We start from the raw sequence: 16,254 nt of genomic DNA, 5'->3' as shown, positions 1-16,254 counted from the left end.
ACATAAACACTTGAGTGTCTGCTCATTTGCAGGACAACTCCCAAAGCCTGGCCTGAAATCCCAAAGAGGAATGATGAAGGTGAGCAGGGCTGGATGAGCTGGCAAAGGAGAGGAACCAGTTGAGATCCCGCTCACCCTGAGCTCTGCACAGTCATCACGAGGTCAGCCACCCCTGTGACCTCAAATAAAACACAATAATTTCACCCCTTACCTACTGATCATTTGCAATAGGAGCCTGTGGTCCCCCAGTGCAGCACAGCCACTGCAGCTCAGTTAAGCCACACTTTTATTGTATTGTATTCCATGCATTATGTTCATGTTTTCTAGTATGACAGAGGGAGGGATCAAGATAAATGTTAAACAAGAGCAGAAAGGTCATTTGTAACAGGTCCTGAGAAGGAAAGGCACATCGTAACCACCGAATCAAACAGAACAGAAACCTTGGAGAGAGGAAGACAACGCTGGAGAGTGGACAAAGGAAGGGGGTGTTTCAAGTTGGGGGCTGTGGAAGCAGGTTTGACAGCCACCTGCATTCCCCCACCCACCAAAGGTCTGTAGTTCAAACGGGTTTGGGGAGCTCCGTATTCAACCAAACCACTTCCACACTCCTGCTGCCTGCAGAGAGTCCAAGATCCCAAACTCCTCCAGGCCTAATCAGCACCAAGGGGCAGCACAGGACTCAAAGCTCCTTTCTGCAGAGACCAGCTGGGAAAAGGCAGCTGGTGGGGAGGCAGGGAAGGGCTACCCAGCACCGAGGGACCCCGAGCCGGGTCCCACCCGAGCCTGGAGCGCGGCGTCGCTGGTGACCTGCGGGTATTGCTATTCCTGGCATGGAGGAGGAGGGAGGGCTGGGACAGAGCACGGACACAGAAATGGTTGGCACAGACACTGGCACACGTCTCTGTCAGGTCAGGGGTTGTAGCACCTCGAAGGGAAGCAGCAGCAAAACCGTGTGCTGTGCCTGGTTTAAGGCAGCCATCGCTGCGGGTGATCCAGCGCCGGGAAGCACGAGGGGCTCCAGAGCCAGGCTGGACACTGGGACACTGCCCAGAGCGAGCACAGCACACCCTCCAGCCAGCTGACACAACAGGGAGCTGCTGGAGACTGCACACAGTGGAAAGGAGCACAGAACCAGCACAGAGGCTCGCAGCACTGGGCTCAAACATCGCTCCCGAGCTCGCAGCCCTGCTGTGGCAAAGACACAAGTGTCTTATCTTGGCTTCCAGGGGAGAAAACAGTTCAGCTTCACCTTGGAATCAAGAGAAGGGATGGTTCAGTCATCACAGCAGTACCAGAGCCAGCCTTGCTCCTGTAACTATGTGTTGAAGTGTGTTCTGCATGTTAAAGAAGGAACATTTAGCAACCCACATTTCTTCTCGAGCCCCTTTAGTTTGTTACCTGCCACCCTTTCCCAGTCCCTTGAAACCACCCTAAAGGTCACAGCCTGGGTGAAATAAGCAGCAGGAGGGCAGAAATGAAGCAGAGGCAGGGCTGAGCTTGAGGCTTTCCTGAGCAGCACGAGGCAGAGGTGGCTGTGCCCCCTGGCACAGGTGGTGGGCACGGGCAGGGGTCTCACAGCCTGCAGTGTGCAGGGCAGGGATGGAGTTTGGGAGGTTTGGAAGCCTGAGAGGGCTGCACTGTGCTGGTGATGGGCAGCCCAAAAGCACAGGCAGGCAGCAAGGGTTCCCCTCGAGCCGGTGGGCAGGGACAGCTCAGGCTGAAAGCCTGGCACAAGGTCTCCATCTCTGGCCAGGAAAGAAGACTGGAGGAATTTTTGCCTTTGCTGCCATGGACTTTGTGCTGGGCTCTGGGAAAGGGCTGAGCTGTCTCTCACCTGGGGCTTCAGTCACTCCGTGGCACAGATTGTAAACTTTAGTGGCTGCTGAGCTAAGCAAGGTCTGGATTTGATCTCCAGGTGAGAGGCTCTCCATCTCCTGCCTGGCTGCTGCTCAGGGCTGGGCATGTTGAAAACATCATCTCCCTCACCACAGCCCTGCCCTGGGACACTACAGAATCCTGAAAGCTCAGTGTGAGATGCTCTGAGGTGTAACTGGAAAACACAGGCAAGGCAAGACAGGCAGCAAGCTGGACCTGGCAGTGCCCTGCCATCTTGGTGTCACCTCTACATCTGAGCATGGCAATGCTGGGTTGTGCTACAGAATCATCATCCATGGAGGTAAGAGCATGAAATGAAGGTGTTCCTGCCAAGGTCCCCACGGTGCCGCCAGTGCCCTGAGCTTGGAGCTGTGAGGAGGCCACTGAGCAGACAGGTAATGCCACGAGCCAGGGCTTCTCTCCAAAGCCACTGGAATCCACACGGACGCAGGTGCCTCTAGCACTGAACCCTGGAGATGGGCCAGGAGCAGGTCCTGGAGGCCTCACCCTGCTGCTCTCAGGCTGTCCTGACAGGGCTGATCCGGGGCACTGACAGGGATGCAGAGATGGAGAAGAGGGAGATGGGGGGAGCCTTCCTCTTCAGCTGCAGGAAACCACCTTGGTGCCCTGGGATGTCCCTCATCGCTTAGGCCAGGGCTGGCTGTGGGGCTGGTCTCTTCTCCTGAGCAGGCTGTGTCCACACCAAGGGCAGGAAGACAGGAATAACAGTCCATGACCCTGTGGGATGCCTCTGCAGGGTTGTGTACAGAAGCTGGGCAGGAGCTGGCATCTCCAGGGAGCAGCATCTGCAACTCAGCCACATTTCTTCCTCTGCTACAGCCTCTGCAGTCCATGTCCACTCCTCACACGGCTCTTGTCTCTAGGCTCGAAGGTGTCACCATCCCAGTGTCTCCACAGCCAGTGCAGCAAAGCCCCCGAGGTGCCACCACGGCCCACGTGTTCTTGTATGTGTTGCATGTGGGCTTGGACACGCCTTGGTGCCCAACGGGTGCTGCAGGGGATGAACCTGACACGGGGCTGGGGCTCCTCCAGCACCTCCCTCTGTCCCACAGAGCTTAACCCACAGCATCTCCCCAGCTGCCAGGAGGAAAGGGTGGCTGGTACCCCATGACCATCCCTAACCAACATCCCCCAGCAAGTTCAGAGCTGTCGCCAAGCAGAGGGGAGAGGATGAGGTGCAGAACAAGTCATCCCCTGGCCTTGCAATGGAAAAATCAGCCTCTTCTATCCCCTGGCTTGTGAAAAGCACCGGGGGGCACCACGTGTGCCCAGAGCCAGCCTGGCCCAGGGGCTGCAGCCACGCTCACCCGTGGGCAGAGAGGAGGAGGTCGTGCCCACACTCACGCACCGCGGGGACACGCGTAAGGAAAACGGGAATTTGAGTGTGGGGAGGGATTCCTGAGACTGCGGAGAAGCGAAGGCCGCGCTGAACGGTCGGGGACAGTGTGCTGGTGTGGGAGCAGTCCTGCCTTAGGGCTGCAAGTGTTCCAGGTACTGTGGCAGCGGGTTCTCCTTGACGTATTTCTGAATGTACCAGCACGTCAGGTGGGCCTTCAGGTCCTCCTCCACCACAAAGTCCAGGGCTGCCTGCAACCAGCAGAGATCAGGTGAGTTACAACCAGCACCCCCAGCCTCTGCTCCTCTCTGAGGCCTCGTGGAGGTCCTGTACCCCTCACCCAAAGGGGGGAAGCAGCAGGGGTCCCTCAGTACCCCCTGTGTGAGGCAGGTGGAGGGAGAGGCGAGCACAGCTGTCCTGCCACAGCCACCACCTCACCACAGAGTCCCCAGTTTAACCCTCAGCACATCCAGCCTGCTGGATGCTGTACTGCAGGTGACCCAGCCCACCTTCATCATCCCTTTGTCCCTGCTTTCAGGGCCAGGGAGCAGCTGGACCCCAAAGCATCACCCCACAGTACCCCCATCGTTGTGCTCATGGCTCCTCAGCCCTCCCTGCACAGCCCAAGGCAGGCAAAAGGCAGTGAAGGGTTTGAGAGGAGGGGTCCAGTTTGAGCTGAGGGGAACCATCAGCCCCTGCACAACGATTTTTTGCTAAGACGAGGAATGGGCTGAACCTGGGCCAGTGTCTGGATTTGCTGACACTTACCCAGCTCCTCTTGCCACAAGAAACAGAAATGTCTGACCCCGGATTTCCACCTGCCCCATCTCCCACCAGAGCAGGATTCCCACAGGGCACAGATGCAATTCCAACAGGATGGGGCCTGGCTTCAGCCAGGATCTTTACCCACAGCTGGGAGACAACAGCTCTTGCCCCTGTGGGTGGCTGTGGCCGTACCTTTGCCAGGTGCTTGGCTATTCCTCTCCCTCGATAGGCATCCGGCACTTCCGTGTGCTGCAAGTCCACGATCCTCTTCCCCACGTACTCGTAGAGCAGCACGGCCTTGTCGTGGCAACCTGAGGGGTGGGAGAGAGGGGTGAGGGCTGGAATGTCCCTGGGGAACCCACAGCAGGGGAGGGGACAGAGGGGTGAGGGTTGGGATGTCCCTAGAGAGCCCACTGCCGTGGATGGACAGTTTGGGGACTACAGCATCCCTTGAGCCCATGGGAATGGCTCTGGTGCTGGGTCAGACTTTGCTTTCTGTGGTACCTGGATGTCCTCACTGGTCCCCCCGAGGTGTGAGCAGAGCCAGGTATGCTCAGCCTTTCCAAGCCCCTGGAGCAGGAGCAAGTTTTTGACCCAGCCCTGAATCAATGATGCCAGCACAACACGTTTAGGGTAGGAGAGCAGCTGTGAGGAGGGAGGAGATGTGTTGATGGTGAGGGAGAGCAAAAAGAAAAGGGGAAAAACAACAAAGCTGACCCAGGTAACAGCCAATTAATTTCTCCTCCAGCATTGTGGCATTATGTTGTGGCACATAAAACAGGACAAGACTCCTTGGGCTGGTGTTGCAGCATTGTCTAGACATGTTTTGGGGAAGATGCTGGGGAGGTGAATCCCACAAACACACAGGAAAGAGCACACAGGTGTGCAAGGGGGGCCGTGAACACAAATTTACATGTACACACACACAGGCTTCCTGTTTCAACACCCTGACCTTTCTCACAGCAGCTCAGTTACAGGAAAAAAGAAGTTTCAGCTCATGTATAAATCAGAGGAGTCAGAACACACCTCTGGTTTCATCCTCAAAACCTGAGCTTCTGCCTTCAGTGCAGAAGCACATGTTTCATTTCTAGAGAGCTTCTGTACTTAAAAGCGAGTTTCAGAAATGCAAGATCCCAATCAAAGAGACAACTTTGATTAAAATAATGGAAACTTCCTTCTCTCCAATGGTTTTTTAAGGCTGAAGGGCTGCAAAGTTCACCTGCATTCAGGATCTGCTTTAGCTGAGCTCAATACTCTGTATTTCACTGCATTTCAGCTGACAACTCCAGCCCAGTTTGCCTCATTCCTGTATTCAAGAGAAACTAGAAATGAGCCCATTGGAATTTTGTGTTTCCAGAGAAGCAGCTCAAGCTTTTATTCCTGCTCCTTTTATGCAGACACTCAATTTTCCTACACTGGATGGAAACCTTCACATTTCCAGCCTGAGTTTATTCCTGCTGGTTTCTGCCCACTCATTCTTGTGCCAACATTGTTCTTGGGTGGACATAAATAATTTCCCTCCCTGCTGTTCCCCCAAGTATTTATAGGCTTCAGTCCTGCCCCTCTCAGCTCTGGTTCACCAAAAAGCCAAACTCTTTGGGCTTCCCCCAGAGAGAAAAGAGGGAGCACTGCAGGATTTCTCCGTGTGGATCCAGGCATCCCCAAAAATCCACGGGAGCAGGGGAAGCCCTTCCCCAGCTGCACAGACCTGTCTTGCTGGAGGGAAACCTGCCCAAGCTGGGGCATGAGGTGCCCTCACCCTCACAGAGCATTTGGTGGCAGCTCTCAGGGGTGGCAAGGGCAGAGTTGGCAGCACCAAAGGCTGTAAAATGATCTTTTAACAGCAGCTTTCACTCGTTCCAGCCCTTCCACCCCACTCTCCTCCCAGGCTAAAACTTTCCATAGCCTCTGCCTGAAGCTTTGAGAAGTTTAAAACTAAACTGACAACAGAACAAAAGAGCTTTTTTCTTTAAATACACTTTTAGAATTTATGATCTGTTTAGAAATATCATGGACACAAATGCATTTTAAAGCAGAAGGTGATGCAGTGTTTGCAGGATCTCAGACATGTCCTGCCAGGCTTTTCCTCGATATTCTCTGAACCACAGCAGCACCACAAACCCCCAGCCAGGACAGGAGCTGAGAATGCCACCAGGGCACAGATGAAAACACACAGAAAGCATTTTACAACCAGCCTGATTTTACAACACAGAGTCAGTGCTGCTGGAAACTGGGCCCAGTTCAGAAAAACATCCCAGTTCAGCCAAGTGCACGATCACATCCACACATGCTCACTTCAGTGACACAGCACAGGACACTCGTGCCACAGGGTGTGGTGTGAACCCTGCAGGTCACAGCCACGGCTTGGAATAAACCAGCCCTGGTGCTGTGTGGTACCCTGGACGTGGGGGGCTGCTCCCAGGAAAGCTGGGGGAGCTGGAAGCAATGCTGACCCTTCCTGGGAGTACCCAGCCCCAGTTTGCTGCAATGCCCCCCAAAGAGAGGGGGCACAAGCAGAAACCCCCCCACGACACGGCACAAGAGACACCTCCTGCCAGCCTCCAGCCCGTGTCACCCCTCTGGGCTCCAGGACAGGAGTTTATCAGCCTGCACAGACAGAGCTTGGCACAGCAGGCTCAGGCCTCAGCCAGCAGAGCCCCAGGAGCCTGCCCGCGGTGTTTGACTCACTGACACTCCCCTCGAGGCGAGGAAGTGGAGTCGATGCAAATCAGCACAGCCAGAGAGGAGCAGGATGGCAGCAATGGCAGCACAGCTGGTGCCCCGCTCGCCCTCTGTCCCTCCCTCCACTCACAGGGGGCACAGGGAAGGGGAAGCTTTTTTGGCAGCTGGGCAAGGGACCAGGTCTGAACTTGCTCTCCATGGAGGGTTTCCACCGGGAGCAGTGGCGGGCTCAGCCCTGATGCCACTGGGTGGCTCAGGAGCCTGGGGGAGCACGCAGAGAGCCCAGCCCAGCTGGGGAAGGGACACGTCAGGGCAGACACAGGGACCCCACTCCAGCCCATCCTTCACTGAACCCCTCTCCTGGCAGACACAAAGCACCTTCCCAGCAGGTACGTGCAGCATTGCAGCACTGCAGGACTGTCCCTTGTTCCTTCTCCCTGTCCCCTGCACCAGCCCCAGCCCAGGACACGGGCAGGGCCATGGCTGCTGCCTGCAAGGCCAAATTCTGCCTTTGGAGCAGCCCCTGAGCTCCAGCCCCCTTGGGACACTGCTGCAGTCCCTGGGAGCAAAGGGACACAACAAATGGCAGCCCCAACTCCCAGGAGCAGGGGGCAGGAGGCAGCTCAGGTCATCTGCTGCTGAGCCAAACAACGGGGGGAAAAAAAGGCAAAAAGCTGTGTGTGGGGTGGGCTGAGAGGACGAGACATCCCGAGGAGCTCATGCATCCCAGGCTGGAGCTCGCTGCCTGCCACGGGCTGGCCTCACTCCCCAGGGAGCTACTGGCACGTTACTACGGAGAGAAAACACAACAGAGCACAACAGCCAGAGTGGAGACAGCACAACCCTCATGGAAGGGCCTCACTGGCAGGAATGGCAGCAGGGGGGGCTCTGGCTTGGAGCAGTTTCCTGTTTAGGAGCTCTCTGGAGGCGCCTGTGGCACGGCAGGAGTGGGGATGTCTTTGATGCAGCGTCTGCTGACAGATCCCTTGGTCCCTGCTGCAAACTCAGCACCTTCCCCTCTCCTGGAAAGCATCTGCTCCATCAGGGAGGAAAGCTCCAAGGCATGGCCTGCTGCAGTTTTCCCCAGTAAACCTGAGCCTGGCCTCCTGGACAAGGAGCTCCCAAGACTCAGCTGAGCAGTGGGCAAAGCAGGAGCTTCCAGCCAAACTCCTGGCCCAGCCCAGCTGGGAGGAGTGGGAGGTTTGGGAAGGGTGGTGTGCTGTGCCCAGGTATTGGATGAACGGGAGTCGGGATGTGAGAGAAGCCTGCACACCCCTGAGGAGCTGGAGCTGCTCCATGCTCGTGGCCAGCCTGTCTCCTGACTGGAGAGCCTGATGGGTGTGATGGGCACCAAGAAACCCCAGCAGCTGCTGCTGAAAGCTTCCCCTGCCCCAAACATCTGTGCCAGCAGCTGGACCAACCAGCCGACTGCCTTGGGGTGGGGGAATCCCTTTGAGTTTCTTGTTTTGACCTGAAATTTCATCTCAGATCCAAAGAAATACCCAACTATTCCTCACAAAACCAGCCTGTATGATTCCCATGGAAGCTTTTTGCTTTGGCAAATTGACATTTTCCAAGAGAGTCTCTGCACAGGGAGATTTGTGGCTGGCTCAGGCTGTTAGTCACATCCTAACCCATTACAAATCCAGTTGGGCGTCTTTCTGCCCTCCTCTCGAGGGATAACAAGGCTCAGTGAGGTCTGGTTATAATCAGCTTTGCTTTCAGCTTCTAAATGTTCCTTCATTTGGGATGCAGGGAAAAAGGGAACGTGTTCAAGTGAAGCAGCTGTTCCTATCAGAGTTTTAGGAGCTACTGCAGCAAAGAAGGGAGAGAGAGGAGGAACCAGCAGAGAAAAGAAAGACATGGCAAACCCCAAAAAATCCAGTGCAATTCATCTTCCGTGTGCACAAGGAGGAAGTGCTGACACGAGGTCACACAGGGGCACAGAGGCAAACACAGGATGATGCTGAAAATGAGCACTTTCACAACCAGCTCACAGCTTTCACTGTCTCAGGCCTCTGACACCAGGGATTTCCAGGAATTCATCACCATTGGAAAGTTTTCTACCCAACATCACACCACCATAAACCACCAGCTGTCAAAGTCTGGCTGCATGGTCAACATGCCTGATGCATCCATGTTTGCCCAGGGTATCAGAAATTAGGATGTCACAGGAAAGTTGACCCTGGAGCCCACAAACTGCTGTTCATCTCTGCTACAGTGCAGTGACATGGGACAGGAGTCCTCTCTGAGGGACACGGGGGTCACTTCGATGCCAAAATCTGTGTCTGACCCATTTCTTGTCATTCCCTGCATGCAGCAGGGGAAACCTCCCGGAGCATTCCACAGCACTGATGCTCATCGTGCCAGGAGCAGGAGCGACAAAGACAAAGAGCAGCGCAGGAAATAAACACCCTGCCACGCACTCCCACACAGATCTTATCTCCTGACCATCTTCCAGGGCTTGGCTGCTACCAGCGAGCGCCTAACGAGGAGGAGGAGAGACAGATCACCCACCCCACACGGATGTTAGTCAGCACAGCAGCGCGGACACCATCACAGCAGGACGCTGCTCAGCTCGGCGTGGCCAGGGCTGAACTCACAGAAAAGGGCTCAGACTGCCTGAACTCCCAGGAAAAACCCAACCTTGATCGTGGGGATTCACCTGGGTGAGGCCGTGGCCAGACTGGATGGGGCTTGGAGCAACCTGGTCCGTGTCTGGACACACAGGAGTTGTCCCTGCCCAAGGCTGGAATGAGATGAGTTTTAGGATCCTTCCTACCCAAACCGTTCTGGGATTCCACGACCCTCTCCTGAATCAGGACTTTCTGTGCTGATTCACACACGACTCCCACAGCTGAGTCTCTCAAAGTTCACCCTCTCCAGTCACGACTCATCCCTGCTCAGCCACCAAACGCTACTCGGCCCGTGGTGTGGCTGGCAGAGCTTTTATCCAGAAAACCACGATAAAAGATTACGTTTCCCTAATAACTGCTGACCCTTGGCTGTCCCCTCTATTTCCTGCACACACCAACTTCACTGACAGGGACAATGCTCTGGTGGTGGCAGTGGGGACCAGGCACCTGGGACCTTGTTTGATCTCGGGCTGAAATAAGCACTGGGTGAAATTGTTTTCTCCGCACCCGTCTCCTCCTTCCTCGCTCCGCCACTGCTGAGCCTCCAGCCTGCACTTTGTAATTAGTGGTTGAAATGAAAATGGGGTGGGGGGGAGGGAGAGAAGTCTAAAATAAAATCCAGACAACTCCTGTTGTTTTATCGATGAAGCCTCCTGCATTCCCTATGATTTCTGAACTACACATTTGATTTTATGCAATTTCTGCAGGGCAGCAAGGCAGTTTTACCCAGAGTAGTTCTCAGCATGACAAAAGGATGGGGAAGAGATGCTGGGATCATTGAATATCTGGAATTAACCATTAAGAAGGCTGAGAAACAATCAGCGCACCACAGAAATTTTAGTGGCGCCTACTTTTTTTTTTTCCCTTTGTTCACTCCACCCAACATGTGCCAGTGCTTTTTGGGGGTCACTGTGTCACCGGAGCTCCACAGTCCTGGTCCCACAGGAGGCTGTGGCAGCTTGGATCCCTGTCGTTGATCCTACAGAACCGTGCTGAAGCCCAAAGGAATTTCCCAAAGGAATGTCCCCAGCTGGCACCGCAGCTCCACATCCCCCAAAGGCACCGCTCCTGGGGGGCCAAGGCAGCGCCCCCAGACTGCCCGCGCCACCATCGGCATCCACACACCGACCCAACCGAGGGAGCCGAGAGATCCCCACGTCTGGGAGAAGGTTTTAGGAGAGAGAACCGCAGATCTCTCTGGGAGAAGGATTTAGGGTGCAGGAAAGGGGTAGGGGGGCTTGGGGGATCACACCGCGGCAGGGTGGAGAGTACAGGGGAAAGTGCTGTGGGACACAGCGGGAGGAGGAGGAGGGATCGGGAAAACGGGGGGAAATAGGTGAGAACAGGAAAAAGAGGGAGGAACAAGAAGAAAAAGGGGGGAGAGCAACGGGGAGGAGGAACGGGGAGGGGAAAGGGGGCAGAGACGGGGGGGCCAAAGGGGGGGAAACACCGAGAGCTGAAAAGCAACGAGAACCTGGGGCCCCCGGCGAGGTCGGAGCGTGGGCAGAGGGCAGCAGGTAACGTCCGGGGAGCCCCGAGCGCCGTCCCTTACCGTTGAGCCGCACGGTGAACTGCCGCCGCTTGCGGTCGTGCTCCACCTGGATGGGGCAGCCCTGCTCCAGGAGGCCGAGCGGCGCCGAGTGCGCCATGGCGGGCCGGTGTCGGTGTCGGTGCCGCCGGCGGTGCCGGTGCCGGAGCGGAGGCGCGGTCGGGCCCCGGCGCGGCCCCGGCCGCAGGAAGCCCCAGCTGTGCGGCACGTGCCCGCCCCGCAGCCAATGGCCGCGCCGCGCTTTTGTTTTGGTACGGCCGCGCGGCCCTTAAAGGGGCAACGCCGCCACGGCCGCGGGGCCCGCAGCCAGCGCCCGGCGCCCCCGCGCGGGCGGGCACCGCCAGCAGCGACTGCGCTGGGTGCACTGGTTCTGTACTGGTCCTGCACTGGTCCTGCACCGGTTCTGTACTGGTCCCGCACTGGTCCTGTACTGGTCCTGTACTGGTTCCACACTGGTCCCGCACTGATCTCGCACTGGTCCTGCACCGGTTCTGTACTGGTCCTGTACTGGTTCCACACTGGTCCCGCACTGGTTCGTCCTGCACTGGTTCTGTACTGGTTCCGCACTGCTTCTGTACTGGACCTGCACTGGTCCTGCACTGGTTCTGTACTGGTCCCGCACTGGTTCTTTCTGCACTGGTCCTGCACTGGTTCTGTACTGGTCCCGCACTGGTTCTTTCTGCACTGGTCCTGCACTGGTCCTGTACTGGTCCCGCACTGGTTCTTCCTGCACTGGTTCTGTACTGGTCCCGCACTGGTCCCGTACTGGTTCTTTCTGCACTGGTCCCGCACTGGTTCTGTACTGGTCCTGCACTGGTCCTGTACTGGTTTTCCATTCTGTGTCCCTGGCGCTGTGCTGGTGCTGCCCCGCTGTGCCCCTGCTCTGTGGCAGTTCTGTGCTGGTGCCCTGCCTTGAACCAGGCTCTGTGCCCCGGTCTGCTGTGGCTGTGGGGCAGCCCCAGGTCCTGGCCATGATGCTGGGACCAGGTTACTTCAAGCCCCCTCCAACCTGACCTTGGACACGTCCAGGGATCCAGGGGCAGCCACAGATGCCGGGGGCAACCTGTGCCAGGGCTTCACCATCCTCATAGTGAAGAATTTCTTCTCAAAATCTCACCTAACCCTGCCCTCTGCCAGTGAGAAGCCATTCCCCCTTGTCCTGTCCCTCCATCCCTTGTCCCAAGTCCCTCTCCAGCTCTCCTGGAGCCCCTTTAGGTCCTGGAAGGGGCTCTGAGGTCTCTGTGGAGCCTTCTCTTCTCCAAGCTGAGCACCTCTGCCTGTCCCAGCCTGGCTCCAGAGCAGAGGTGCTCCATCGTGTACCATGCACATATCATACATCACACACACATGACATCTTTGACCCCAAAGCTCTCAGCTCCTGTCACTGAGAAGCTGCAGAAGAAAAGGAGAGGTCTCCCAAGAGATCCCTAAGCCCTGCCATGGCTGGGAGGTGACACGTGGCTGCTTCTGGTCCTTTTCTCGTGGGGGTCTGTGTGCTCCCTGCCTTCCCATCCTGTTGGATTTGGATGCTGAGTGCATCCCAATTTCCCAGGGTGCTCCTGCAGCGCTCCTGTGCTGGAAGGCCTTGGAACAGGGGACACTTGTGGAGTGCCCAGGGATTGAGACTCAAATCCAGGCAGCTGCTTTATCCACCCCTGGACCCTCCAGCCGTGCCAGGGGATGCAGGAGGAGGGATGGTGCTCACTGGGACATGGCTGGGGACAGCAGGGCCATGTCCTGCACTTGCAGTGACCCCCCAGCTGCCAGAGCCGGTCCCCACAGCTCCATCCAGAAGTGCTGGTGATGCTCTGCTCTGCCACAGACCCCCCCAAAACTCACACCGAGCACTGGATCAGCTCAAACCCCTCAGCTGATTCCAAGATCCGTGTGGATAAATGTCCAAAAGGTCCACTCAGCTCCCGCTTGCCCAGCCCTGCAGTGACATCCACAGCTCTTGCATCAGTGCCAATGGCCTGTGGCTGGGCTACAGAGCATTTGGGTTTGGTTTTTTTTTTTTTTTTGGAAAGGCTCCTCCTCGTCTGTGTTGAAAGACTTGAAAGGTGGTTGAATCTGCGACGTCTCTGGGGAAGGTAATTGCTCTCCCCATTAAAAACCTGTAATTTATTTTCCATTTGAACTCTTCCACCCTCAGCGTGCAGCTGCCGTCGGTGCTGATCGCAGCTCTGCTCCAGGCACCCGTGCAGCCACAGAGCCCAATCCACCCAGCTCCTTCCCTCTGGCAGTGATTCCCTTCTACTGCCTGCGTTTGAGGAAGTTTTTCCAGTCCTCAAATTTATCCCAAATGCTCTGCAAAGCTGAGAGCTGGCTGTGGCAGAGCAGCTGTGATCTCATCAGTGCTGTCAGCGGTTGTCACTCCTCCAGCCCCTCCTTTGGATCTTTACAGATCACGCTAAGAATTCCAGCCAGAAAATGGCACTTGGAATCTCTTTTTTTTTGCTTGTTCAACTGCATCTCTCACATTTTGTCCAGCACTTCTGCCTGCAGCCCAGCTCGGGCGTTTGTGGGAGCATCTTTACCCCGGGATGTGCCACGTCTAGGAGGGATTGGTTCCTCAGTGACTCAGAGAGGAATTAATCATAGAATCACAGAGTATCCTGAGCTGGAATGAATACACAAGGATCATCCAGGCCAACTCTAGGCCCCAAAGTCCCACCTATGCCTGGGAGCGTTGTCCAAACACTCCTGCAGCTGTGGCAGCCTTGGGGTTGTGACATTCTCTGGGGAGCCTGGGCAGTGCCCCAGCACCCTTTGGGGGGAAGAATCTTTCCCTAACATCCAACCTAAACCCCCCAGGCACAAATCCAGCCCTTCCCTTGATTCCCCGGCCATTTTCCAGCCGGACCCACCGGTGGCACCCGCGGCGTGCAGGACCCACAAAAGATGTGATGAGTTGACCATCCTTAGCTGACAGGTGAGGAGCGTGGGTCGAGGAGCAGCACAGGACGGGGACCCCCGGGGGATGCTCCACGCCCCAGCCCTGCGAGTTCCGCGGCGAGGCCACACCAGCGCCGGGGACACCGAGGCCACCTCTCTGAGGGAGCAGCGCCGCCCGCCCGCCTCACTTCACCCTCACAGCCGCGCCCAAGAACCGCAAAGCCGTTTCCGCGCGGGCGCCTTAACCGCGCCCCCCTCGGCGGCGCTGGCCAATGGCGGCGCGGGGGCGGCCCGGCGGGGCGGCTGCCGGCGGGGCCGCGGCGGGCGGGACTCGCGGGCGCCGCTCGGGCCGGGCCCGCCGGGCTCGCACTGCGCCATGTCCCTGCCCAGAGGTACGAGCGGGGCCGGGGGCGCGGGCAGCGGGCGGCCGCGCCTGGGGGAACCGAGGGGCCGGGGCTGTTCCCCAACGCGCTGGGCCTGGGCTCCCCGCCGCTTCCTCTGCGCGGGCCCCGGCGATTCCGCAGCCCGGGGGCCGGAACCGCGATGCCCGCGGCTGCAGAGCCCTCGGCGGGGCTGTGCGGAGGGGCCGCGGGACGGGGCGAAGGGAGAGGTTTGGCGTGGGGAGAGCGATAAAAACAGGCGAGTTTTGTTCGCTGCCGCTGGAGGCTTTCCCTGTCCTGAGTTCCTCGGGAATCCTGGGCGCGGAGCCCCCGCCACGGCTCAGCCGGGTGGGGAGGAGCGGGCTGGGAATCCGGGCGTGGGCAGTGTCGCCTCGTGTCGCCTCGTGTCGCCTCGTGTCGCCTCGTGTCGCCTCGTGTCGCCGTTCGGGCACGGCCAGGACCCGATGCCGGCGTGTGCCGGGAGTGCCTCGCTGGTTTCCCGCCGTGCCCCGCCGGAGAACGTGACCGTGTGTCACAGGTGTCATTTGCAGAGCGTGGCCGTGACTCAGGTGGCCTGTCCCCATCCCGAGGGGAGCACCGGCCCGCAGGTATCGGCCTGGCGGGGATGGATGGGGACAGGGAAGCGGCCGTGCCGGTGTCCGGGATGGATGGGGACAGAGAAGTGGCTTTGCCGGTGTCCGGGATGGATGGGGACAGGGAAGTGGCTTTGCCGGTGTCCGGGATAGATGGGGACAGGGAAGTGGCTTTGCCGGTGTCCGGGATGGATGGGGACAGGGAAGTGGCTTTGCCGGTGTCCCGGTGCTGCCCAGAGCGGACGGAGGAGGGAGCGCACGGCGTGCGGCCGCTGCCTCTCTCCTATCAGGAATAGATTTTGAGGGTTTTTCCCTGTGCGGGAGTGATGCGCTGGAAACTCGGAGTCAGGAGCCATGTGAGCAGATGAACCGTGATGTCCCGTGACTTTTTTTTCTTTTCTCCCCCCTCCCGCTTTTAAATGATCCGTGTCTTATCCGGAGGGAATGTGGACCTGAGTTTCCTGTTTGCTGTGTAAGCAGGGGGTGAATCAGCAGCGATTTAGGGAGCTGCTGAGCGGAGCTGCTGACTCACAGGTAGGAGCACATGCCTCCAGCTATCCAGCCGTGGAAGGGATCATCCAGGCTTCTTAAAAGGCTGGGACACCTGAGCCCGGACCCTTCCTGGGCTGCCGTGCCGGACCGGTGGATGTGTGGATGGAGGGACGAGGTGAGCCTGGCCCTGGGAATGCTTGTGCCCCACAGATGGAGCCTGAGCTGGAACTGGAGGATTTTGGGGGAAGCAGCGTGGCTGGCACCAGGAGATGATGCCTGGAGGAGCACCCGGGAGCGTGGTGCTTTCCTCGGAGGAGGTTTGGAGCCGCTCTGTGTCTGCAGGTTTTTGTTGGTTGTGCCAAACTGGTTCATTCGTGCAGTTAACCCTGATGTCCTGTGCTGGAGGTGTCACACGTGTGCTGAGAGCTCCGGGTCCCCTTCTGACCTGAGCTCCTTTGCTTCCATCAGGGCAGCAGCACGGGGGTCGATCCTGAGCGTGTGTTGTACATCTGCCTCCTCTCATCCTGCCTCCGAGCGGATTTTTCCAGGGATGCTGGCAGGTCTGAGCGTGTGCACCTGCTGCTCATGGCAGCTACTTGCCTCTCTTTCAGCAATTTAAGCTAAATTTCCTTATTTTTCCCTAGGGAATTTCAGGAGCAATCTCAGGTTTCTTTTGCTGGTTCTCCTTGCGTTTGTGTTGCTCAGGGTTGGAAACAGAGACCACTGTTGAAGCTCTTGGTTGGCTCTTTCTGTGACAGGTGCCTTCCAAAACTCACCTGCCATCACTCTGGCTTAGTCACGGGGTTGTCTCCTGCCTCGGGAGGTTTTTGGGATGTGTGGCTGGCTGTGACACTGGCGATAGGAATGGTGCTGGGCAGGGGCTTTGCTCTGCACTAAACATAGCTTGGGAGATAAACACCTTCTGGGGATTTTGTGGAGCTTAAGCAGGATTTCAGCTTTCTTTTTTCCTCTTCCCATTGCTCCTGTCTGCTTGATCCAAGTTATCTCGCAGGATCTTGTATGTGGGAGG

At 57.5% G+C, this 16,254-nt stretch overlaps 2 protein-coding genes across 2 annotated transcripts in view; one reads left to right on the top strand and one right to left on the bottom strand.

Moving 5' to 3' along the window:
• Positions 1-269: 269 nt before the first annotated feature.
• NATD1 (N-acetyltransferase domain containing 1) lies at positions 270-11,085 on the bottom strand. Its single transcript, XM_063414234.1, has 3 exons — positions 10,868-11,085; positions 4,190-4,308; positions 270-3,483 (listed from the first exon to the last, which is right to left on the bottom strand). The coding sequence occupies exons 1-3, from the start codon at positions 10,962-10,964 to the stop codon at positions 3,367-3,369; spliced, it is 333 nt and encodes a 110-aa protein (XP_063270304.1). The 5' UTR covers positions 10,965-11,085; the 3' UTR covers positions 270-3,366.
• A 2,956-nt stretch (positions 11,086-14,041) lies between these two features.
• MAP2K3 (mitogen-activated protein kinase kinase 3) overlaps positions 14,042-16,254 on the top strand; it is a 29,811-nt gene continuing 27,598 nt past the window's right edge. Inside the window, exon 1 of the mRNA XM_063414195.1 lies at positions 14,042-14,151. Coding sequence (XP_063270265.1) covers positions 14,136-14,151 — 16 coding nt within the window. The 5' untranslated portion in view covers positions 14,042-14,135. The remainder of the gene's footprint in view (positions 14,152-16,254) is intronic.

This window comes from Prinia subflava, chromosome 17, assembly GCF_021018805.1.
Source record: "Prinia subflava isolate CZ2003 ecotype Zambia chromosome 17, Cam_Psub_1.2, whole genome shotgun sequence".
NCBI classification, from domain to species: domain Eukaryota; kingdom Metazoa; phylum Chordata; class Aves; order Passeriformes; family Cisticolidae; genus Prinia; species Prinia subflava.
Note: the sequence above shows the minus strand (reverse complement) of the source record. Positions and strands in the feature narration are given on the sequence as shown.